Here is a 26,361-nt window from a genome sequence, read left to right as displayed (position 1 = left end):
ATATATATTTATTACATTAAAAATATTAATTTCAAGAACTGTTCAAAAACTGTTGAGGAAAAGAAAACTAATGCATTTTTAAACATCTGTATATTTGCTTATATATTAATTCAAATTAAATATTAAAATAATTATTTTAAATTGCTAATTGAAAATATGTATTTTTAATAAATAATGAACGATAAAAATTAATACATAAGAAATCATATAAATATTAAAATAATTATTTTAATCAAATCTTTAAAAATATATATTTTAAGTAAATAATGAAAACACATTTATTAAAATTAAAATATTAAAAATTAATTTAGAAAATCAGTGCATTTTAAAAACGTCTGTATATTAAAGTTTTTTTAAATTGATAATTGAAAATATGTATTTTTAAAAAATAATGAAGAATAAGTATAATCTATAAATAAATCATATACATTTTAAAATAATTATTTTAATCAATAAGTTATTTTAATCAAATAACTTATATTTTAAGTAAATAATAAAAAATATATTTATTACATTAAAAATATTAAATATTTAAATTAAATATTTCAAAAACTGTTCAAAAATAATTATTAAATAAATAATTATTAAATAAACTATAATATATAAAAAATCTTAAATATTCAGTTCAATAAATAAAGTTCAGTAAATGGCTACTTTAATATAACAGTTTCATAGGGGGTCAAATATTTAATTAATCAAGTCAGACCCCTGCGATCTGTAGCTGAACAAGTGGCACATGTTTGCAGCTGCACAATTTCCCTCTCGCGTCTTACACACTCTCTGAAAAAAAAAAATTTGGTATAAAATCTGCCACTGTGGCGGTACCTTTTCAATAGGTACACCTTTGTACCTGAAAGGTACATATTAATATGTACATTAGTACCTAAATAGTACAAAAGTGTGCTTTCTGAACGAGTACTGCATTTTGAGAGTGCAGCAGAGACCAGCACAGAACATCAAGCAACTATACACACACCAGCATCATTCTAATGCTGTGAAGTAGATGGAAAAATAAGCCGTAAGGAACTCTTTGGAGATCAAAGTTTGAGGCCTAAGGGTCTGCTTAACCCTCACATCCACAGCCACACACACACATGCCCTCTTCTCCCGTCATCCAATACCATCAGGCTTCCGCTTGTCTAGAACATCACTCCTCCATAACCAATAACCTTGGAGCTCATTAGCGTTGGAATAATTTTCTCATTTTAATTCTGGTTCATTTTATATGCTTCATGCAAGCAAACTATTGCTATCTTTGTTACCTTTAGGGACAGGTTCAGGTTCTGGTGCCTTTTCTGCTATTTCCACTTCCTCTGCGCTTTCATCTTTCTCCTCTTCTTTCAGGGTTGTTATGTCTTTGAAAGAAAAGCAAATATATTTATAAGGCTACAGGAAGTCTTTGTGATTTTGTTTCGAAGTCTTCACAACCTTTAGCAACCAGTAACAATTTATTTTCCTTTGACCTGTTATTCTTAAACTCTGCCAAGCGATTTTGACAAAGATATATAATCAGATTTAATTTACATACAGAACTTTTTTTTTTCAATTATTCTATTGAGACAGATCCTCCAGATTCCATTAGCAACATCAGCGGCGAGATAGGAGCTGGAACAGGTGGTTTAGCTTTGCACAGAGTGAATTAGAAATCAGCTAAATTAATTTAGCAAGCTGCCCTATGTTCAACTACGATTAGTAAAAAGCAAAAGGTATAAGCGGTGTACATAAAAGTTTTTAATAGCTTTATGTGCTGCTGTAACTTTTTACTCATTTTGGCCACAGTAACCTATTTTGATCTTCTCTTGTATATGCATCTTCATTTGGCGCAATCTCTTTCCAGTGTTTTCATTGATCATCCAGAACTTTGATGCCCTTGAATGACCCCTTTCGAGACAAGTGTTTGGTGACAGCTGACTTGAAAGCAGTCTCTCATGGATTCTAACCGTTTCACTGGCAGCTGAACAGCAATGCACCAGCTGCTGTTCTTTGATCCACCCAGCATGAATTTGACTTCAATCACAAACTCAAATGGGGTCCTTTCCTACCAGCGTATTTGGATATGTATAGCTGCAAACTTAGAGTAAACTATTTTTGTGTGGTAGCAAGTGATGTCTAAATGATTAAAGTATTATAAGTTTTTACAAAGTTTTCAAAACGAAGTTACAAACTGATATAACAATTACAGATTGTAAAGAATTCTTGAGAATTTATAAAGTGCTATTGACAAAATGTAATAAATTCACAAAAAAGCATAAACAAAAATAATTCATTCAGGAATTAGATTGTGTTGTGTGACTCATTAAAAAGAATGCAGCTCAGAGTCAGTCATTCAAGAATCAGACTACACTAATAGTGCTGTATGATTCTGAATCACTACATCGAGCCGATTCACTCTATCGGAAATCCTATTACATAGGTTGGGTTGTATGTTTTTGATTCACTAAAAAGAACCATCTCAGTGTGATTCGTTTAAGAATCAGACTACACTAGTAGCGTTGTATGTTTCTGAAAAACAAAAACGAACTGACTCAGAGTGACTATCGGAAATCGTATTACATAGGTTGGGTTGTATGTTTTTAATTCACTAAAAAGAGCCATATCAGAGTGATTTGTTCAAGAATCAGACTACATTAGTAGCGCTGTATGTTTCTGAATCACTAAAACGAACTGACTCAGAGTGACTATCAGAAATCGTATTACATAGGTTGGGTTGTATGTTTTTAATTCACTAAAAACAGCCATATCAGAGTGATTTGTTCAAGAATCAGACTACACTAGTAACACGGTTGTTTCTGAATCACTAAAACGAACCAACTCAGAGTCGCTCCATGAGAAATCGGATTACATAGGTTGGGTTGTATATTTTTGATTCACTAAAAAGAACCATGTCAGAGTGATTCATTCAAGAATCAGACTACATTAGTAACGCTGTATGTTTCTGAATCACTAAAACGAATCAACTCTGAGTCAATCCATCGGAAATCAGATTACATTGGTTGGGTTGTATGTTTTTGATTCACTAAAAAGAGCCATATCAGAGTGATTTGTTCAAGAATCGGACTACACTAGTAACATGGTTGTTTCTGAATCACTGAAAAACGAACCAACTCCGAGTCACTCCATCGGAAATCAGATTACATTGGTTGGGTTGTATATTACTGATTCACCAAAAAGAACCATCTCAGTGTGATTCGTTTAAGAATCAGACTACACTAGTAGCACTGTATGTTCTGAATCACTAAAACAAACCGACTCAGAGTCACTCCATCGGAAATCAGATTACTTGGGTTGTATGTTTTTGATTCACTAAAAAGAACCATCTAAGAGTGATTCGTTCAAGAACTGAACTACACTAGTAGTGCAGTATTTTTCTGAATGACTAAAACAAGCTGACTCAGAGTCACTCCATTGGAAATCAGATTACATAGGTTGGGTTGTATCTTTTTGATTGTCTAAAAAGGACCAAATCGGAGTGATTCATTGAAGAAGCGGACTACACAAGTAGGGCTGTATGTCTCTGAATCACTAACACAAACCAGCTCAGAGTCACTCTATTAGAAATTGGATTACATAGGTTAGGTTGTATGTTTCTGATTCACCAAAAAGAACCATCTCAGAGTGATTTGTTCAAGAATTGGACTACACTAGTAATGCTATATGTTTCTGTATCACTAAAATGAACTGACTGAGAGTCACTCCATCGGAAATCAGATTACCTAGGTTGGGTCATTAAAAAGAACAGACCCAGAGTCATTCCTTCGGAAATCAGACTACACTAGTAGCATTATATGTTTTTGATTCACTGAAAAGAACCAGTTCATAAGAGTCATTCGGGAGTTGGACTACATTGGTAATTGCTGTCTATATTTTAAATGTCACTGGCTAGATTATCTATTATTTTGACATGGACACATTTAAAAAAAAACAAAAAACAAAACAAAAATTATATCTTTTAGAGTCAATAACCAAAATAATCTTGGTACCTTGCTCAGGTGAAGAGCCATCATCTTCATCAGCCACAACTGTTGTCTCATCTCCACCTGGTTCGGAACTAACTACAGGTGTTGTTACTATATCATCATCCTCATCCTCACCCCTTATCTGTTTCTCTCCCTCCTCTTTTCCCTCTTCCTCCTGCTCCTCCTTATCTGCCACATCATCAGCTAGCTCAGGCTCCTCAATAACACCCTCACCCTCACTTGTTATATCTTTTCCAGCGTCAGCGTCTTTCAGTCCAGCACCAGTCTCATCTTTAAGACTGTCTTCTGTCACCTCACCATGATCGTCAGTTAGCTCTTTTGCTGTTTTATCATCATGGTCATCAAATGGGATATCAGTAGCGCTTAAGCCATCTTGTGAGTCAGCTAAATCAGCGACTGCATCATCAGCTTTAGCAGCACTCTCCTCTATGCTTGTTAATAGCTCTGATTCACCACCTGCTTTAAAAAGTATAGCTTCCTCACCAGTTTCTTGTGCTTCAACATCAGTGTCTGCTCCAGCATCAGCTACAATACCAAGAGCAATGGCGATATCGGCCTCTTGGACCTCATCGTCATCATCTTTCTCCTCACTTTGGTCATCTTTTTGGTCAGTAATGTCGTCGTCATCTTTTTTCTCTTTATCTTCTTTTTCATCTTCTTCCTCTGGTGGTTCTTTATCTACATCCTCTTCATCATCAGCTGCCTCAGCTTCTTTAGAAGTGGCTTGTTCTGCAGTTTCTTCTTTCTCTTCATCGGGTTCAGCAGGGACGGAAGAAACTTTCTTTTTGACAGCAGGAGCAGCAGCAGCAGCTTCCTCTTCATGTTCCTCTTCCTCCTCAGCATCAGCTTCCTCTTCCTCCTTTTCTTTTTCCTGCTTCTTTTGCACAGCTTTTTCTGCTGCTGGTTCCTCCTCTTCATCTTCCTTTTCTTCCTCAGCATCAGCTTCTTCTTCCTCCTTTTCTTCAGCCTCCTCTTCTTTTTCCTCTTCCTCCACCACAGCTTCCTCTGCTAATTCCTCCTCCTCTTCTTCTTCATCCTCCTCTTCCTCCTCCTCCTCCTCAATCTCATCTTCATCTTCTTCTTCTTCGTCATCCTCATACTCTTCTTCTTCTTCTTCTTCCTCCTCCTCCTCCTCCTCTTCATCAGCAAGCCCCTCATCTTCCTCCTCCTCCTCTTCCTCTTCATCTTCCTCATCATATTCCCCTTCTTCTTCTAACATCTCCTTGGCTCGTATCTCTGCAACTATATCATTAGGTTTTCAGAAATATCAATGAAGCTGTGATGTGTGGGGTTCAATTCAAAAGACCCACAAGATTTGAGAGAAGCAAAATAATATTTGGCTAGACATACACAATGCAATGCATAACATATAATTAGACTTTTACGCTTTACGGTGATAGCATGCCTTCAGTATGCTAATTGATAGTTGAAAACATGCAAACTGTTAACGTCTTTTTCAGAAAGAATGTATAAATGTTGATGGAATACATCGCTCAGCTTGATGAGACCTCTTAAAGGGCTGCTGTTATGCTTTTTCACTTTCTGAACTTTAGTCAGTGTGTGGTGTGTATCTTTGGGCATAAAGATCTACAAAGTTACAAATCTCAAAGTCCACTCCAAAAGTGAGATATATAGTTTTTAAAAAATCCCTTTTCAAGAACTACAATGATCAGCTTCTTTGGACTACAGCGTTTGTTTTCCGCATGCAATGATGTCACAACGTGGTCCATAAGAATATCATTAAATTAAATCCCACCCACGGAAATTTGAATTGTTGGAGGGAGGGTAGGGACGAGAACCGCTACAAGCATTGACTAGAGTGGCCATTTCAGAGCAGTAACATGCCGCAGACGTGTGCAGTACAGGGGGGTTGCCCTAATAAAAGCCTCCTGTAGTGAATCGATGCATTTTTGTAAGAAAAATATCCATATTTAATATATAAGAATCACTTTAATGTAACAGTTGTACACGGAACTTGCTTCTTTGACAAGGGGCGTGGCAGTACTGAAATACCGTCTAAGCTGTTCGCCAATTGCAAAGCAGTGGGACAGCTAACCAATCACAACACATTTCGTTTTCGGAAGGTGGGCCTTCATTAAACCCGGAACTAATCGAGCCTTATTGTGCCAGGCTGGGAGAAATGTATTGTAATAATGTAAATTATGTTAAAAAAAAATTTTTCAAACCACCAAGCATGAAAGCATGTTCTAGTACACCCCCAAAACAAAATCAAGACTTTGTTAAAGAGCATAATAGGACCCCTTTAATGATGATGATTTTGCCACTATTTTGGCAAAATTAGAGACTGTCAAACTGTTTGTGGATTTTAGTCAATGTCTGTTGTAATGAAATGGAACTGAAATTGCGACTATCTTTTCTTTCCTGTTCTGATACATATGTGACAGTTCAAGGTCAGAAAGCTCTTGAATTTAATCAAAAATGTCTTCATTTGTGTTCCAAAGACAAACAAAGGTCTTATGGTTTTGAAATAACATGAGGGTGAGTAATTCATGAACAAATTTTCATTTTTGTGTAAGTTATCCCTTTAAGTTTCTGAGAGCGCCATCATAAAAAGTTGGTTTGCAAGAGCATGATTATAAATGTAGTCAAGCTGTAAAGGCAGAATAGTGAATGGATGATTTGTTTTCTGTTCGGCATGATGAGGTTTAATGTTCCTGACAACCTCTGTAGTCCCATTCAGTCAGTGGTTAACAACCGCCTTTTTCAGCACAAGTAAAAGCTTTATAAAAATCACAGGGGGTATTACTAATGTGTTTTACTTTGCAGAATAAAATGTTAAAATATCTTGTTCTTGTGTTAACCACAGAGCATATTTCAGGGATTTAACAAAAAACAAAAAAAAATTCAGAAAACCCACTGACTTCAGGATGTTGGAACTGGAAGTGCTAAAATGCTAAATGGTTTCCAGGTCTTAGCCTACGAAAATACATTATGTGTGGTTAATTAAAAAATACGTCCCATCTTAATTTCCTTTTTCCACACAGGAAGGAAACAGCAGTCTTAACCCATATCATTGTGTCTTTAGGAGTTTCTTAGAACACTGTACAATAAAATGCATTGTAAAAGGGCAGTTCACGGGATCTGAAATTACTTTGCGACTGCAGGGCGTATAGCATCCTCTTAGAACAATAATTATGGTTTATCGTACTCCTCCACTGACACTGCCTATATGTCTAAGGAGTGCACAGCTAATTTCCTGCTCTCTTAGGTGTCCATGTGTCAGCAATTATGGACTGTACCTTTAAAGCAAAACCAGGCCACACCAATTTATGAGGCTCGCAGAGTTCCCTTAAGTGTTAATATGACAAATGACAGCAAATGTGTCGCCCGTATAATCAAATCCAGACTTTTATTATACATATGTGAGACTATTTTTATTCACAAACATTTGCATTAGCTGAAACTGATAATGGTGTTTAGATGCTTTCTGCATTAGCTTTACCATTTAGAGACGGCTTAATGATCATTTCATGAAGATGTTAATGGACAAATACATGCAGCTTTATGGAACACTGATTAGCATGGGGAGCATAATTAGGGTGTGTGAAAACAAAGGGAAATGATTATGAATGGAACCAAATATAACAACGCAATCAATGACAGCATTATGCCCATTCTCCATAAAATACTCTAATGCTTGCCCTCCTAATGCAACTGTAATATAAATGTGTTAATTACAGACTCAAGCAAACTGTTATCTGTTATGCTGATGGCTTATGTATTCTCTAATGAATGCAATCTCATCAAGCGCTCTTCAAGACACAAACCTTTTTTCCTCGGTGGCAAGAATTCTCCTAGAGGAGTGAGACAGAACATAAGAACAACTCATTAAGTTAGTTAGTTAATATAAGGTTTAATGCATGGTATAAAAATGCAATTGTTTATGCGGCACAGAGGTGGAAAAAGTAAAGCCTGTGAGCCAAAGTTGGCTTGTGGTGACATTTGATTTGGCCCGCCATGCCATATCACAAGAGGAAAAATAGGGGGGGGAAACAAGCTATTAAAGCACATCTTCATTTCTAATTTATATTTTCATTGAAATGTAAAAAACTATTTAAGTGAATTGTGATAATTAAATGATAAAAAATATTTTTATTTAAAATATTTTTCTTTAATTATTAGTAATCAAGTTTAATTTTTGGGTCCTTCGTAATAAAAAAAGTGTTTAAAAAACACTTTCTTCATACCAGTGTAACATACTTTAAACTATGATACTAACATTATTTAATTAATTAAAGGGAAAAGTCGCCCAAAACATTTTCAGAATTTATTCAACATTTGTCATACCAAATAATTTTGTTTTTCTATAAATCACAAAAGGAGACGTATGACGGGATATTCATGAATATAATGAAAGTTAATGCTGAAGGCTGTCAAGCTCCAGACACAACAAGAAAAAAAAAAACATGAAAGTATCAGAAAAGCAATGCACTATATAGTCATATCTTCCTCTCCTTGTCTCATTTGTGCAATTTGAATATGCAAATTGTCAAATTTGGCACATGAACAGCTGTAACAGAGGAGAAAATTATTAGTAATTAGCAGAATTTCAGTCTGTTGCTTATGTGCTTTTTCATGCTTTTTATCATTTTTGAAGCTTAACAGCTCCTGATCGCTTTTCACTTTTTACTGTATGGAAAATACATTATATGCAAAACATCTTCTTTTGTGTTTGACAGAAGAAAAAATCTGTACAAGGGTATGGAACAACATGGGAGTGGGTTATTGATAATGAACAGTCTCTTTAAAGGATTAGTCCACTTCCAAAACAAAGATTAACATATAATGTACTCACCCCCTTGTCATCCAAGATGTTCATATGTTCAAATGTTAGACTATGATATTTATTCGTGTTTATTTCAAGCTATAGCTAGTAAAGCGGAAGAAATGATTGGTTCACATACCGCCTGAACTGAGGCGCTACAACGATCTGTCACGACACTTAAAGGAGAAGTCCACTTCCAGAACAAAAATTTACAGATAATTTACTCACCCCTTTGTCATCCAAGATGTTCATGTCTTTCTTTAGTCGTGAAGAAATTCAGCATTTTTCTCCATATAATGGACTGCTATGGAGCCCCGATTTTGAACTTCCAAAAAGCAGTTTAAATGCAGCTTCAAACAATTGCAAATGCGGTTGTAAACAATCCCAGCCAAGGAAGAAGGGTCTTATCTACTGAAAAGATCGGTTATTTTCATAAAAAAAATACAATTTAAATACTTTTTAATCTCAAACGCTCGTCTTGCCTTTCTCTCCATGAACTCCGTGTATTCTGAACTCAGGACAGTTAGGGTATGTCTCAAAACTCCAATCGTATTTTCTCCTTCAACTTCAAAAATCATTTCAAAATCATCCTACATTGCTGCAGAAGTACCGACCCAGTCTTTACAACGTGAACATGCAAAGAAAATCAAACACCCTTAACAAAAAAGGTAAAACAGCGATATAGGACGATTTTGAAGTTGAGGGAGAAAAAAGGGAGTTTTTTGACATGTTTTCTAACTGTCATGAACCAGAACAAAAACAGTCCAAGCAGAGTAAGACAAGACGAGCGTTTGGCATTAATAAGTATATAAATAGTATTTTTTTTAATGAAAATAACCGATCCTTTTGCTAGATAAGACCCTTCTTCCTCGATTGGGATCGTTTACGTTTGAAGCTGCATTTAAACTGCATTTTAGAAGTTAAAACTCGGTCACCATATCAGTCCATTATATCAAGAAAAATGCTGAAATGTTTTCCTCAAAAAACATAATTTCTTTGCAACTGAAGAAAGAAAGACATGAACATCTTGGATGACAAGGGGGTGAGTGAATTATCTGTAAATTGTTGTTCTGGAAGTGGACTTCTCCTTTAAGATCATAAATGTGACCGTGGACCCCAAAACCAGTCTTAGGGGCCGTTCACATGTCGCACCTGAAACGCATGAAAAGCGCTAGGCGCTCCGCTTTCTCCTACTTTCCAAAGCGCTCTGTAGCTTGTGCTCCCGTGGCGTCTGCCTTTGCTAAGCAACCAAAGGACAAATGGAACTAAATATCTCTTGCTGTAGCTCTGCTACTAAATTTATTTAAAAATGGCTATCCCTGTACAGCTATGATCAACTGTTTCTCCATCTTGGCTGAGCTTTACTGTTGTTATGGGAAAGGATGAAGCTAATTGGTTGGTTCTTGCCACATGACCCATGGTGCGCTTGCGGCATTCTGAAAAGTTGATATGTTTTTATCTCGATGCGTCGCACCGCGTGCGCGTCACTTCCGTTTTGAGCATGGCTGCCGTGCATCTACATTTGAAATAACGAATTTGAGCACGCAAAAGACGCGATATGTGAACGGCCCCTTAAATAGCATGGGTATATTTTTAGCAGTAGGCAAAAATACATTGTATGGGTCAAAATTATCAATTTTTCTTTTCTGCCAAAAATCATTAGGATATTAAGTAAAGATCATGTTCCATGAAGATATTTGTAAATTTCCTACTGTAAATATTTCAAAACTTAATTTTTGTTTAGTAATATGCATTGCTAAGAACTTCATGTGGACAACTGTAAAGGCGATTTTCCTCAGTATTTTGATTTTTTTGCACCCTCAGATTCCAGATTTTCAAATAGTTGTATCTCGACCAAATATTGGACTATCATATCAATGGAAAGCTTATTTATTCAATTTTCAGATTATGTATCAAACTCAAATTTGAAAACTTGACATTTATGACTGGTTTTGTGGTCTAGGGTCACATATGGTAATATACACTCCTTTTGTGAGAACGCAGTTTTACAGTCTGGTACATTTTGTAAGGCTTGTGATACTCCAAATATAGCAAATATTATTTTAAAAAAAGAACTCTTTTAACAGCCTGACAAAATATTCACCCTCCCAGGCAACTAATGATTGCTCTTCAAATATCACCCATAATACTTCCCCAATTAACAGCTGAAAGTCTCATAGACCTAATATGAAAAGTGTTTTGTGGAGAGATTTGCATACTTATTTAGTTCAGCAGTAATGTATCAATTTTCAAAACATCTGTCTGAATATCATTATTTGTGCCAAACACCACTTGACACCCTGTAAGTGCTGTCGTGCTCCACTTTAAATGAAGAATAAGTGTTTTAGAAAACCATGAAGAACGACACATCTCACAAGGTCACTCTAGAGGGGAAAAGCTCAAGTCGTAGCCATATTTAAAAATATATTATGTATAAAAGATGTGCAGAAGGCTATGGACACTATCTTACCCTTACAGATCTGACTAGATTATTCATCTTGGTTTGTGTGTAAACCTTTTTTAATGTTGGAAAATTTACAAAGTGCACTTTTTAAAATGCATTTCTTATTTGTATAGGATGCATGATCAAAGTGAAGCAGAGTTTGATACTAACCTTTTTTCCTCACAAAATGACGCTCACCTAAATTGGTAGAAGAGGAAGGAATACAGAAGACAGTGTTAGAGAAGAACCTACAAAATAGATCTTTTGAAACATTGATGAGGGTTGAATAAATTATAAATGTGGATCAGAGAGGGGAAAAGGCTTGTCTGCGATCCACAGCACTTTATTCCTAGCATCTAAGATCTTCTGTAAAATAAAAAGGGCATGCCAACACTACTACTACTACACACACACACACACACACACACAGTGTTTTCTTGCAGTCTTTGTCTTTCACACTTACACATTTAATTTGCATGCAAATAACAGGTTGAAATCTAAATTATTGTGAAGATACATTTATGCCTGGTAATGCATTTACATGTGTACAATTAAAATGATTAATTAATCAGCTTGTTTGTCTGCTGAGCGATTTGATCTGGCGAGCATGTTTTATTCCAGTGTGGTACAAAAATACACCTGTCAGTGCTCAAATGAAGAGCACAGCATTGTAGTTTTATATAGAGGGTTGAGTAATATTTTTCAGGATTTTTATGACATTTCTAATTTGCAGAAATGATTATTAAATTGTGTTGTTTTGAATATCTATGATATGTTTATAAATTCCCATTACTGTATATAGTACTACAATCTAGTAAATCAGGTCGTGCACTATTCACAGCTGACAACTGAAATGACACCTATATGGAAATTTGTATTGAGTTTATATATTTCATTATATTTAAAAGCATCTTTGTAGACCAGGGTGGAAAAACTGATATATTGTGCACACTTAATTTTCCAGTATGCATCACTTGAATTGCAATTCAGTGAATTCCTCTTCTTGTCATACCAATTCAAATTATTTTGTAGTGAGGACAGTTAAATCCAAATTCCAGCTTTTGAATTGAAAGGGAGCCAATTATTTAATTCCTAAATTTGCTCGTACCTGCTCTTGACCCTGTAAGTTTGTCTGTCATTTGTCAAAAACAATACAACAGGGTAATTCAGTATTGTAAAATGACAAGGATTTGTTTGTAACTCTATAAATAGGGTGTATCTCACAATAAAAATGTGTTCATCATGAATCACACTTTTGAATCGGTTCTTATCGATGAATTTGGTAGGATTAAACAAACAATCTGAATCGGTTCACGATTCAAAGTGAACCGATTCAGATTTAACAAACGATCTGAATCGGTTCATGATTCAAAGGGAATCATTTCGTTTACTCACATACTAGTGTCAGGAGCAGTTTCACGTGCCATAAACAGGGAATAGTCCTACTAAAGTGCACAGGGAGACGAAAAACATTTTACCGCACACTATTTCAGTAATTCAGTCATATTGTGTGTCTGGTATTTTCTGTTAGCTGTTTAGAATCAAAACCAGCGACACCTGATTCTTAAATGAATCACACTTTTGAATCGGTTCTTATCAGTAAATTGTTCAGAGGATTTAACAAACGATCTGAATCAGTTCACCATTCATACCAAATCAGTTAAGTTTACTCACTTACTAAAGTGTCAGAAACAGTTTCTTCTGCCATAAACAGGGAATACTGAAGTGCACAGAGAGCTGAAAAACATTTTACCTCAGAATATTTTAGTAATCTTGTCGTGTGTAACTGTATTTTCTGTCAGCTGTTTAGAATCAAAACCAGTGATGTTTTATGCTTAAATGAATTGCACTTTTTAATCAGTTCTTATCAATGAATCAGTCAGAGGATTTAACAAAAGACCTGAATCGATTCAAAATGAATAATTTTAGTTTATTTACATACTAAAGCATCAGGAGCAGTTTCTCCTGCCATAAATAGGGAATACTAAATTGCACAGGGAACCGAAAAACATTTTACCTCACAATATTTCAGTAATCTTGTTATGTGCCTATGTTTTCTGTCAGCTGTTTAGAATCAAAACCAGGGAGGCCCCATTCTTAAATGAATCACACTTTTGAATTGGTTCTTATCTGTGAATCGTTTAAAGGATTTAACAAAAGATCTGAATCGTTTCACGATTCAAAGTGAATCATTTTAGTTCACTCTCATACTAAAGCATCAAGAGCAGTTTCTCCTGCCTTAAACAGTGACTAAAATGCACAGGGAGCCGTAAAACATTTATAATCTTGTTATGTGTCTGTTTTCTGTCAGCTGTTTACAATCAAAACCAGTGAGGCCAGATTCTTACACTTTTGAATCAGTTCTTAAAAAATGAATCGTTTAGAGGATTTAACAAAAGATCTGAATCGTTTCTCAATTCGAAGTGAATCACACTTTTGAATCGGTTCTTATTAATGAATTGTTAAAAGGATTTAACAAACGATCTGAATTGGTTCATGATCAAAGTGAATCATTTAGTTTACTCACGTACTAAAGCATCAGAAGCAGTTTCTCCTGTCATAAACAAGGAATACTAAAGTGCACAGGGAACCGAAAAACATTTTACCTCACAATATTTCAGTAATGTTATGTGCCTGTATTTTGTGTCAGCTGTTTAGAATCAAAACCAGCGAGGCCTGATTCTTACACTTTTGAATCAGTTCTTATAAATGAATCGTTTCGAGGATTTAACAAAAGATCTGAATCATTTCACGATTCAACGTGAATCATTTTAGTTCACTCACATACTAAAGCGTCAGGAGCAGTTTCTCCTGCCATAAACAGTGACTAAATTGCACAGGGAACCGAAAAACATTTTACCTCACAATATTTCAGTAATCTTGGTATGTGCCTATATTTTGTGTCAGCTGTTTAGAATCAAAACCAGCGAGGCCCGATTCTTACACTTTTGGATCAGTTCTTATTAATGAATCAGTTCTTATAAACAGTGAATACTAAAGTGCACAGGGAACCGAAAGACATTTTACCTCACAATATTTCAGTATTTTCTGTCCACTATTTATAATCAAAACTAGATTAAATGAATCACCCTTTTGAATCTGTTGTTATTATTGAATCGTTCAGAGGATTTTACAAATGATCTGAATTGGTTCATGATTCAAAGTGAATCATTTAGTTCACTCGCGTACTAAAGCATCAGGAGCAGTTTCTCCTGCCATAAACACCAACTAACGTGCACAGGGAGCTAATATAGTGCCATATTCATTGTATATTTATCTACAATCCACAAAAAAAAAAACTGAAACTACTTCCTATTATTTACAGTGATGGAAAAAATGTCTTTATATGTTCAACACCTGTACGTACAGCTTGTGAACGACTTCATACCGCAGGTAAATGCATTTTTCAAGTAGTCTATACACGTATGCTTGAATTGCCACTGTTTATGCATTCTGTGAAATTATGCATTTATTATGTATGAATCACCTACATATATTTGTATAATATGTGTGCACACAGAGTTGTTATCAGTTTGTATACCTTGCATCCTTGCACTGTTTTTTTGTTTTGCTGAGATGATATATCCTACATAAGATGCTGTTGGTATGTTAGGTAACCATCAATTTGAAAAGCATTCATTGATAACTGGACCTATTGAAGCAATGTGGCGTCAATCCACTTGCATTTATTTTAAATGAGCACCTCAAGGTGACTTTTATGAGGAATCTTAGCCAAGCGTGTTATTGGTTCAACAGTCTTGGCAATGTCACTATTGTGTGTCTCTCAGCTTTGAGCTCTCTTTATGAATGTTTCTGAAAGTGTTCCCTGTGAATATGTGTACTTCATTTGTTCTCTGACAGCTCCATAAACATTTATTTCTGCTGTATTTCTACTAGATGATTCCAAACACTTGTGCTCTAATGATATATACTACTAAATGTAGTAATGCAAATCATGTAGATCTTAAAACGCTTGTCTAATGAGTCTTGAGTCATTATGGGGGTTTCTTAATTGATTACAGTTCTGTGGTCACTGGTAATTAACTAGAAAGTAAATGTCATTAAAATGTGGATTCATTACTTCATAGGCCTTATTTAATCTTCATAGGCTTTATTTTTCTTTGGAGATTTTAATTGAAGATTGAAGCAAATAGGCTTATATTTGCCTATAATAAAAGTGTCAGTTTTAATGGGAGCTTTGTTTGCTATTCTTCTAGTCTATACCGCCCTCACTGCATGGTTACTTTGGGTAGTCTAGTAACAGATGCATTTTCTGCATCATTTCAAGGTCATGGAAGTCAATTGAAAATGGACTCCACTAATATAAACCTGATACAAAATCAGGATAAAAAGCAAAGGAGATAAAGCACCTAATGAACATTGCTTATGACCTTTCTAAGTGCATCTGTGGTGGAAGACAGAGCCATATGAGCTGCCCTCAATGAGACCACAGTGACCCATTAGCTTCCAAAATTAAAGAGATTAAGAGGTTGTTTTGCTTCTTAAGCAAGCCTATTTTCTGAGATTTACTCTCCCTTTCTGACAATTTCTCATTATTTTAAGGTCTATTAAAGAACCCATTTTATTTATCCAAAACAGTGCATCATCTGTTCAACGCTGAAAAAAGAAAATTCTTAGTCAGTATTGTTGTCTTGTTTTTTTAAACAATGTAAAAATGATTTAAAAATACATACTGTCGGAGTACCTTTTACAAGAAAATACTATTTCAGCCTCTCTACTTTAAAATTTCATGTTTAATTGTTTAATGTGTTACATGCCGTTTTTGTGATTAATTGTGAAATTTGGGTGGAAATTATTTTTACACCCAAATTTCACAATTAATCACAAAAACGGCATGTAACACATTAAACAATTAAACATGAAATTTTAAAGTTTTTCCCAGCACTAAATATAATATAATATAATATAATATAATATAATATAATATAATATAATAATGTTATTACATTGGCTGAAGTTATGCCCTGTGGTTGAGGATAAAATAATGTTGTAACGAGGACGCTGAGGCGGCGTTTGAATCCAATTGCGGAAGTTTATTACAAATGACAGCACACATAAACGTGGAAACAGGCAGAGGGTCGATTACCAGAAAAGCAGTCCAACAGCATACAATACATAAACGTAATCCAAGCAGCAGAGAGATAAAGCAGGCAGTGGGTCAAATACCGTGAAGTCAGTCCAGAAACAGCAAACAATCCAATAGGGGTAATCCGTAAACTCAGTAGTCCATAAACAAAGCAAGATAGCAACAGGTAATCCAACAGAGTAAATATAAATGCTCGGTAAGGCAGGTGAAACTGGCAATACTTCGCAAAGTATAGAGCACATGGTCAGTCTTTATATAGTCCCAAACAGGAAGCAGCAGTAGAAGCAGCAGAGGGAGCGTGCAGGCAGTCCTAGGGTGAGAGCTCCCTCTGCTGGCTTGGCGTTACAGAATCCCCCCCCCTAGGAGCGACTCCTGGCGCTCAAAACAACAACAACAACAGTCCAGGTGGGTGGGGGAACAGAGGCAAAACAGGGGGTGGGATGGAGGGCCAGGTCCATGTAGAGCAGGTGGGCCTGGATCGTGGAGCAGGGACAGACAGTGAAGCACTGGAGGACCTGGATCATGGAGCAGGGACAGACAGTGAAGCACTGGAGGACCTGGATCGTGGAGCAGGGACAGACAGTGAAGCACTGGAGGACCTGGACCGTAGAGCTGTGGCAGACAGTGGAACCTCAGAGGACCTGGGCCGTGGAGCTGTGGCAGACCGTGAGACACTGGAGGGCCTGGGCCATGGCGCAATAGCAGACAGTGGAACCTTGGAGGACCAGGGCCGTGGAGCTGTGACAGACAGTGGAACCTTGGAGGACCAGGGCCATGGAGCAACGGTAGACAGTGGAACCTTGGAGGACCTTGGCCGTGGAGCAGTAGTAGACTGTGAAGTACTGGAGGGCCTGGGCCGTGGAGCAATGGCAGAGTAGGGGACCATGGTGGGGCAGGCAGAACAGGTAGAGCAGGGAGCCATGGCGAGGCAGGCAGAGCAGGCAGAACAAGAAGCCATGGCGAGGCAGGCAGAGCAGGCAGAACAAGGAGCCATTGCAGGGCAGGTAGAGCACACAGGAGTAGAGTTATCCATAGTGGGCCTAATGACATGCATAGCAGAGCGGTGTGCACCCAAACAATCTCCTTGGCCGTGGCATGACAGGCAGAGAGTTCATCTTGGGACGCCGCCCCCATAAGAGGATCTACAGCTTGCGCTGACACCTCTGGGGGCATGGGCGCAGATGCTTGGGCAGGTGTGGCAGGGAAGTTATCAATGGCCTTCATGGCCGTGACAGAGAGTCCGTGGGGAAACGCCGCCCCTTTAGGAGGTTCTGCAGCCGGAGCTGCCACTTCTGGGGGCATTGGCGCAGACCCTTTGACAGTAGACTCGTGGACAGGCGAGGCCTCTGGGGCCGACTCGTGGACAGGCGATGCCTCTGGAGCAGACTCGTGGACAGGCGAGGCCTCTGGAGCACAGTGTGCAGCCCACACACTGAAAATGGCGATGGCCATTACAGGTAGCACAGTAGGTAGTGGGATGTCTGTTGACCTCGAGGGTGTGGATGTTATGGACTTGTGGCATGGGAATGTGGACACTGCGTGGTTTGGGAGCGTGGGCTCTGCGTGGCTTGGGAACGTGGGCTCTGCGTGGCTTGGGAGCGTGGGCTCTGCGTGGCTTGGGAGCGTGGGCTCTGCGTGGCTTGGGAGCGTGGGCTCTGCGAGGTCAGCTGATATATGAGGTGGTTTGAGAAGGTCAAAGGGGATCTGGTGAGGTTTTGATAGAACAACGGTTTCTTGACTTGATTCATGGAGGACTGCCGTGACTTGACTTGACTCAGGGAGGCCTGCCGTGGCCTGACTTGACACAGGGAGTTCTGCTGTGGCTTGACCTGGTTCATGAAGATCAACTGTGGCTTGGTTTGGCTCAGGAACAACAGCAGCAACTTGACTTGGCTCATGAAGAACAACCGTGGCTTGGCTTGGCTCATGGACGACAGCAGCAACTTGACTTGGCTCATGGAGATCAACTGTGACGTGGCTTGGCTCAGGGAAGACAGCAGCAATTTGACTTGACTTGTGAAGATCTGCTGCAATGTGACTTGACTCAGGAACGACATGGCTTGACTCAGGAACGACATGGCTTGACTCAGGAACGACATGGCTTGACTCAGGAACGACATGGCTTGACTCAACAGCTGCATCTTGGCTTGAGTCGTGGAGAACAGCAGCTGTGACTTGGCTTGACTCGTGGGGCACAGCTGTGACTTGGCTTGACTCGTGAGGTACAGCTGTGACTTGGCTTGACTCGTGGAGAACAACAGCTGTGTTTTGGCTTGCCTCATGAAGAACAACAGCTGTATCTTGGCTTGACTCGTGGAAAACAGCTGTGACTTGGCTTGATTCATGGGGAACTACAGCTGTGTCTTGGCTTGACTCATGGAAAACAACAGCTGTATCTTGGCTTGACTCATGGAGAACAACAGCTGTATCTTGGCTTGACTCATGGAGAACAGCTGTAACTTGGCTTGATTCATGGGGAACAGCCGAAACCTGGCTTGATTCATGGAGAACAGTAGCTTTGGCTTGACTTGACTCTGTTGCTTGACTTGACTCTGTTGCTTGACTTGACTCTGTTGCGTGACCGGGCTCTGTTGTGTGACCGGGCTCTGTAGCTTGACCGGGCTCTGTAGCTTGACCGGGCTCTGTAGCTAGACTTGACCCTGGAACTGGACTTGACTTGGAAGCCTGACTGGACTTGGAAACTTGACTTGACCCTGAAACTCGACTGGACTTGGAAGCTTTTGACCCTGGAGCAGCAACTGTAGCTTGACTTAACACAGGAGCTTGACTTGACCTTGGAGCTTGACTTGACCCTGGAGCTTGACTGGACTTGGAAGCTTTGGACTTTGGAGCAGCAGCTGTAGCTTGACTTGACACAGGAGACACAGCTGCAACTTGACCTGACTCTGAAGATGGCTCTGCAGCTGGACTTGGCTCTGCAGCTGGACTTGGCTCTGCAGCTGGACTTGAATCAGGGGTAGCTGCCGTGACATGAGGGAGCGCCATCTTAGCTGCCCATACAGCCATTAGGGATGAGTCCAGCACGTGGGTCATCATGTAGCGTGACTTGGAGACAGCGACCATCTTGTGGAGAGGCTCTGGGATGGCGGCCATCTTGTGAACAGGTTTGGGGATGGCGGCCATCTTGTGGACTGGCTCTGGGATGGCGGCCATCTTGTGGACTGGCTCTGGGATGGCAGCCATCTTGTGGACTGGCTCTGGGATGGCGGCCATGACAGGTGCAGGCTCTGGACGGGCGGCCATGACAGGTGCAGACTCTGGACGGATGGCCATGACGTGAGCAGGCCCTGGAGCGGCAGGCGTGACGTGAGCAGGCCCTGGAGCGGCAGGCGTGACGTGAGCAGGCCCTGGAGCGGCAGGCGTGACGTGAGCAGGCCCTGGAGCGGCAGGCGTGACGTGAGCAGGCCCTGGAGCGGCAGGCGTGACGTGAGCAGGCTTTGGCTTGGTGGACGTGACTTGAGCTGGCTTTGGCTTGGCAGGCATGACGTGAACAGGCCTTGGCTTGGTTGACGTGACTTGAGTTAGCTGTGGCTTAGCAGGCTTGGTTTGAGGAGCCTCTGGCATGACGGTGATGATACCGGACATGAAGGTTGGGATGTGACGGGTCTCTGGTTTGCTGGAGGTGAAGGGAGCTGGTTGTGGTGGGGTAGCTACTGGAGGATCACGGGGTCCCTCATCCGCGATCCCCACAGTAAACGTGGATCCACTTAATAGCAGGGCATGATCAATATATTTCTCTAGTGACCAATGAATCTTTCCCCCAGGTAGCCATGAACGAATGGGATCGTTTAAACCCACCCGAAAAATGTCTTTCAGTGCCACGTCATTAAAGTCAACCAGGTGACACAGTCCACAAAATTCCCCCACATATTCCTCTATAGCCTTGTCACCTTGACGAAGGCAGAGGAGGCGAGATACTGCAGGGTTCATGTTAGCTGGTCGTGTACTCTGTAATTTCCGCTGGATTCTTGGTAGGCGAAGTATTCTGTAACGAGGACGCTGAGGCGGCGTTTGAATCCAATTGCGGAAGTTTATTACAAATGACAGCACACATAAACGTGGAAACAGGCAGAGGGTCGATTACCAGAAAAGCAGTCCAACAGCATACAATACATAAACGTAATCCAAGCAGCAGAGAGATAAAGCAGGCAGTGGGTCAAATACCGTGAAGTCAGTCCAGAAACAGCAAACAATCCAATAGGGGTAATCCGTAAACTCAGTAGTCCATAAACAAAGCAAGATAGCAACAGGTAATCCAACAGAGTAAATATAAATGCTCGGTAAGGCAGGTGAAACTGGCAATACTTCGCAAAGTATAGAGCACATGGTCAGTCTTTATATAGTCCCAAACAGGAAGCAGCAGTAGAAGCAGCAGAGGGAGCGTGCAGGCAGTCCTAGGGTGAGAGCTCCCTCTGCTGGCTTGGCGTTACAAATGTATGTGACCCTGGACCACAAAACCAGTCTTAAGTCGCTGGGGTATATTTGTAGCAATAGCCAAAAATAGATTGTATGGGTCAAAATTATAGATTTTTATTTTATGGCAAAAATCATTAGGAAATTAAGTAAAGATCATGTTCCATGAAAATATTTTGTAAATTTCCTACTGTAAATATATGAAAACTTAACTTAATTTTTGATTAGTAATATACATTGTAAAGAACTTTATTTGGACAACTTTAAAGGCAATTTTCTCAAAATTTTGATTTTTTTGCACCCTCAGATTCCAGATATTCAAATAGTTTTATCCAGACCAAATATTGTCCTATCCTAACAAACCATACATCAATGGAAAGCTTATGTATTCAGCTTTCAGATGACGTATAAATCTCAGTTTTGAAAAATTGACCCTTATGACTGGTTTTGTGATCCAGGGTCACATATATTATATATATATATATATATATATAACTATATTGTTTTATCCTATTTTATCCTCAACCACAGGGCATAACTTTAGCCAATGTAATAACATTATTATATTATATTATATTATATTATATTATATTATATTATATTATATTATATTATATTTAGTGCTGGGCAACAAGTAATTGTGATTGTGTGTGTACTTTGTATATTTATTAAGTATTATTAAGACACATACAGTAAGTATTATTAAGACACATACAGTATATATTTTTGAAAATATTTATATTCATATTAAAGTTATATATCAATATATATATTTAATATATATTTAATATATAAACATAAACATAACATTTTTCTTAAATATATGCACACAGGTGTGTGTGTGTGTGTGTGTGTTTTTATATATACATAATAAATATACACAGTACACACGCATATATTATGTACACAAAAACTTTGATTTTGGATGCAAGTTATTGTGATTAATCATTGCCCGGCACTAATTATATTATATTATTACTTATTATTAAGTATTAATTTTTTAAAGTGTTTTAGGGTTTTAAGTGTTTTTCTTTCAGTATACTTGAAAATGCTATTAGTTGTGAGTTATCATTAGTAGTTATTATTATTATTGCATTTTCTTGAAAGGTTTGCCAGTTGTGTAAGAAAAATAAACGTAATATATATTCTCTGAAAAGAAATCATATCTTAAAAGTCTAGAAGTCTAGCAATTTTACTTTTATTTTGTCTAATTTTAGTATTTTACAACAATCTTAAACAATAAAAATGTTTGTATTTATCCTCAACCCCAGGACACAACTTTAGCCTTCGTTATAACATTGAATTATATTATATTATATTATATTATAGCCTTTTCTTGAAAACTTAGCTTAAAATGTCAATTGTGTAAAAGAAAATAGATGTAATATATTCTCTGAAAAGAAGTGTTATCTTATGCTATTTTACTTGCATTATTTTGTTTTTTTACCCCTGAAAATACAACAATCTTTATCAATACAGTAGTTTTTATTAATCCATTTATTTATTCATTTATCCAAACCACAGGACATAACTTTGGCCTGCTTTATTATATTGTATTATATTCTATTATTTATAATATTATACTATATTTAAAATAATATTCTGTATTATATTAAAAATATAAACATTACATTTCAAATGTAATATATATAAATGTATATGTTATAAACTGTATAATATTATACTATATTATGTCAAAGTGTTTTTTAATATAATGTAATCTATTCTCTATATATACTCTAGTATATGAATGAAATTCTATACTTTGCTAATGCTTGTTTTGTTTTCTGGAAGTTTCTTAATGTATGTCATAAATGAATAAACATATTCAATCACAATTTGAATCAAATTTACCAAGAATAATGTGTATGAGTCTTTGTGAAACAAACACCGAATAACTATGTTGTTAAAAAAAAAAAAAAGAAAGAAAGAACGATTAATGACAGAGATTTGATACTCTTTTGTTTGAATTTTATTGTTATTTTGTAGAATCACACATGTGGCACACAGAGTTAGGGTTGACTGTTCCTGCCAGAAATTCCTCATCCTCTTTCTCAAAGCTCTTCAAGGTAGTGTAAAGCTGTAAAATAGTGACCCATCCTTTAATATTTCTTGCTTATGAAACACATCATTTAGAATTTTCAAGCTGCTCATCTACTATTATGTCAGAATATAGATTGCTTGAAAAAAGATATTGGCACAGATATGATTCATGATATTCTTCAAACCCTTTGGGAAACCATTTAAAGCAGGTTTATTCTGCAGAAGGGGGAAAACGTGACCATAAAAGCCAGCTCAGATTTCTAATAAGGCCTATTAGTACACATGGCTCGTCAGATCAAACCGCTGCGGGTTAGTCTGTGGTTTCTGAGATGCTGTTGATATTACAGTAAACACTTTGTTATGGAATCATGCTGCTACTGTTGAATGAAGGCTACAACAAGTCAATATACCTTCCTCCTCCTCCTCTTCTGGTGCTACCAAATTAGTCATAAAAGTCAAGATTGACGTTAACCAGTCGGTAGAGTCGTCCATGGCATCGCTCACCGCCTTCATGGGATCAGTGCTGATGTGCTGAATACCTCCTAAGAGCACGTTTTAGACAGAGCATTACACTTACAGTTGTTTAAACCAGCTCTAACAACAGCCAAAAAATTCAACCTGTCACAGCTGTTTGTCAAAACTCTATAAAACTACTTAAAAATCTTTATCTGTGTATCATCTGACTCTAAACAATTGCTAACAAAATACACAGTATGACCAGAAGTATGTGGAGACCTGAACACTTTAAAAATATGTGGTTAAACATTTTAAAATCATGGACATTCAATTTGTTCACTTGTTGTGGGACATTATTACTTTTTCATACTGCTTACTAGCCTAGAAAAAATGCAATTAATTGTGATGGGTTTTTTTGTTATTTATTCTATGTAATTGTATGAAATGTATTATTAACGGTCATGTTTTAACAGTAAACGAGTGTGCATAAATTTGATTATCTGAAATCTGAAAAAAGTTATATATATACATACATACACACATATTATATTAATATTAGAATATTAGAATTATATTGGAATTTATATGAACTTATTACAAAATATATTATTTATATAATATAAATATAAAATTAAATTCTGACAAAAAAGTAGAATTATATATATATATATATATATATATATATATATATATATAGTTATTAGAATTAGAATTGGTTTAATATTGGAATATTAGAATTAAATTAGAATATTTATTATTTATTATTTACATTTTAATTTTTTTTTATTTTGTAGATATAAAATATCTTGATCTTTTACCTTTATCATTAATTTCTGACTTTTTTTATTATTTAAATGAATTATTTATTCATTATAATTTATTGTAGATAGTTGTATGAGACATATTATTAATAGTCACGTTTTACCAGTAAACAAATGTGCATAAATTTTGATCCTATTATACTGTATTTCTATAATATATCATGTGGAATTAAAAATGTTTCTTTGGGTTTCTATGCATATAAATATAAATATTACTGTTATATTTGGTAGGTAAATAAATGTTTTCCAGATATATATACACATCTGAAAAATATTAAATGTATTATTTATATAATATATCATTTTAATGACAATATAAAATACATATTTTAGATTTTTGAGATCATAAATATCTTAATATTTTTATGCTATCATTTCTCTTTATAAAAAATATAAATATATATTTTTATATTAATTTTTTTTTTTTTACAAAGCAGCTTTTTGGTGTCCTTTCAGGTGTCCTTGCCATTAGAAACTCTGAAAAGCCCTAATTTAAACAAATTGTTTGACTGTGTGCTGTTTTTATTAATTATTTATTTACAGTAGCAGGTGTTCACATACTTTTGGTCATGTACTGTATGAAGCTCTTCTTTTCAGATTATCCTGAATGACATCTTCATGACGACAAACGAATGATTGCAAATCTAGCAGTAAAAAATGTCTCAGCATCCACAAAAAAATACTAGGTGCGTGTATGTTTGCATATGCGGCTACAAATATAAATGCCAAGTCAGTAAAACCAATTTTCATTTAGGGAGACTTTTGGGTTTTCCTGCTTTTCACTGCCCATCGACAGGAATACTCATCATATTTCACACATCATCATGTAGTGCCTGTCTGTCTGCAGTTATCAGCAGGCGAACAGCATGACCCGAGTCGAAGCCATTTTACCAGAAGCCATTATGCAGGGGTGACGTGACAGCATGCACAGACTCCAGACTCCTCAGACCTCCATTATAGCCTCTAAACACCCTCATGTTCGCTACTCCTGTTAGAATAAATTAGTATTTGATTATAAAATATTCCGGCCAGCTACTATAATCTGCACCAGGTATAAAATTCTCAAGCATGTGTTAAAATTATATTAGATGGGCAGTAAAGCTATGTTAATTTTTTAAAATGTTGTAAATCTAAAAAGCCTATTAGGTTGATAATGACTTGCATAATCGGAATTCATAATGTTATCTAGCATAAAATGGTCTGAATTGTTATAGATTTGATATTATTTGTTTTGTTTTACTAATATTTTCCTAATTAAAGGTGAAGTGCCTGATTTCTGGGCTCCAAAACTGTTTAACTGTTTGCATTACATATTTTATTAATTATTTAAAAAAAAAAAAAAAAAAAAATATATATATATATATATATATATAAAACAATAAATTATAATTATAATTATAATTATTACAATAAATTATAATGAATAACTAATTCATTAAAAAAATAAAATAAAATAGAGAGAAATGATAAAGGTAAAAGATATTTTACATCTGCAAAATAAAAAAAATGTTATACTGTCATTAAAATGATATATAAATGATATATATTTTAATATAATTTTAATATTCTAATATTAATACAATTCTAATTCTAATAACTATATATATATATATATATATATAGTTATAATAAAATAATACTTTTTTATTATATTATTATTATTATTATTATTATTATTATTATTGTTAATTTCAATAATTAATCTTGCATAATCGTAATTCATAATGTTATGTAATGCATAAGATGGTCTGAATTGTTATCGATTTATTTATTTTTTATTTATTTATTTTTTTTAACTAATATTTTCTTAATTAAAGGTGAAGTGTGTGATTTCTGGGCTCCAAAACTGTTTTTGCATATTTTAATAATTAAACAAAATATTTAAAAAATAAAATAAAATAAATAAATTAATATATATTATAAATATAAATAATACTATATTACTATATTATTTATTAATTTATTTATTTTCAATAATTAAATAGGTTTTTAAAAACCTTTCTTTCACTGACAAGGCAGACAGATCTCGCACCATAGACTGTAGTATTTTTCTTTGGAATCGACATGTGAATAGCTTATTTTTCCAAATTAAATTGGGAAAGGAGTCAGTATTTTAGGGCAGACAAAAAATTGCACACATCACTTTCATAGATCTATAAAAACATTCACCTTGACATAAAAACGTTATTTCTTTAAAAAAAAAAAAAAAAACACTGCTTGAAGATGCCATTCAAGATGACTAAATTAAATTTACAATCAATTTTCTTTTTCTAGTCACATTTTTAATACCTTAC

At 36.3% G+C, this 26,361-nt stretch overlaps 1 protein-coding gene across 6 annotated transcripts in view; it reads right to left on the bottom strand.

Moving 5' to 3' along the window:
* Positions 1 to 26,361, bottom strand: part of trdn (triadin) — a 64,327-nt gene that overhangs the window by 25,632 nt on the left and 12,334 nt on the right. For all 6 annotated transcript variants that reach the window (XM_051137742.1, XM_051137743.1, XM_051137744.1 and 3 more), the window contains 5 exons: positions 23,201 to 23,332; positions 11,378 to 11,404; positions 7,766 to 7,792; positions 4,461 to 5,219; positions 1,263 to 1,355 (listed from right to left, as the gene is read on the bottom strand). In XM_051137742.1, coding sequence (XP_050993699.1) covers positions 1,263 to 1,355; positions 4,461 to 5,219; positions 7,766 to 7,792; positions 11,378 to 11,404; positions 23,201 to 23,332 — 1,038 coding nt within the window. The remainder of the gene's footprint in view (positions 1 to 1,262; positions 1,356 to 4,460; positions 5,220 to 7,765; positions 7,793 to 11,377; positions 11,405 to 23,200; positions 23,333 to 26,361) is intronic.

Source organism: Labeo rohita, chromosome 20, assembly GCF_022985175.1.
Source record: "Labeo rohita strain BAU-BD-2019 chromosome 20, IGBB_LRoh.1.0, whole genome shotgun sequence".
NCBI classification, from domain to species: Eukaryota; Metazoa; Chordata; class Actinopteri; order Cypriniformes; family Cyprinidae; genus Labeo; species Labeo rohita.
The sequence above is the reverse complement of the archived record's forward strand: the minus strand, read 5'-3'. Positions and strand labels throughout refer to the sequence as shown.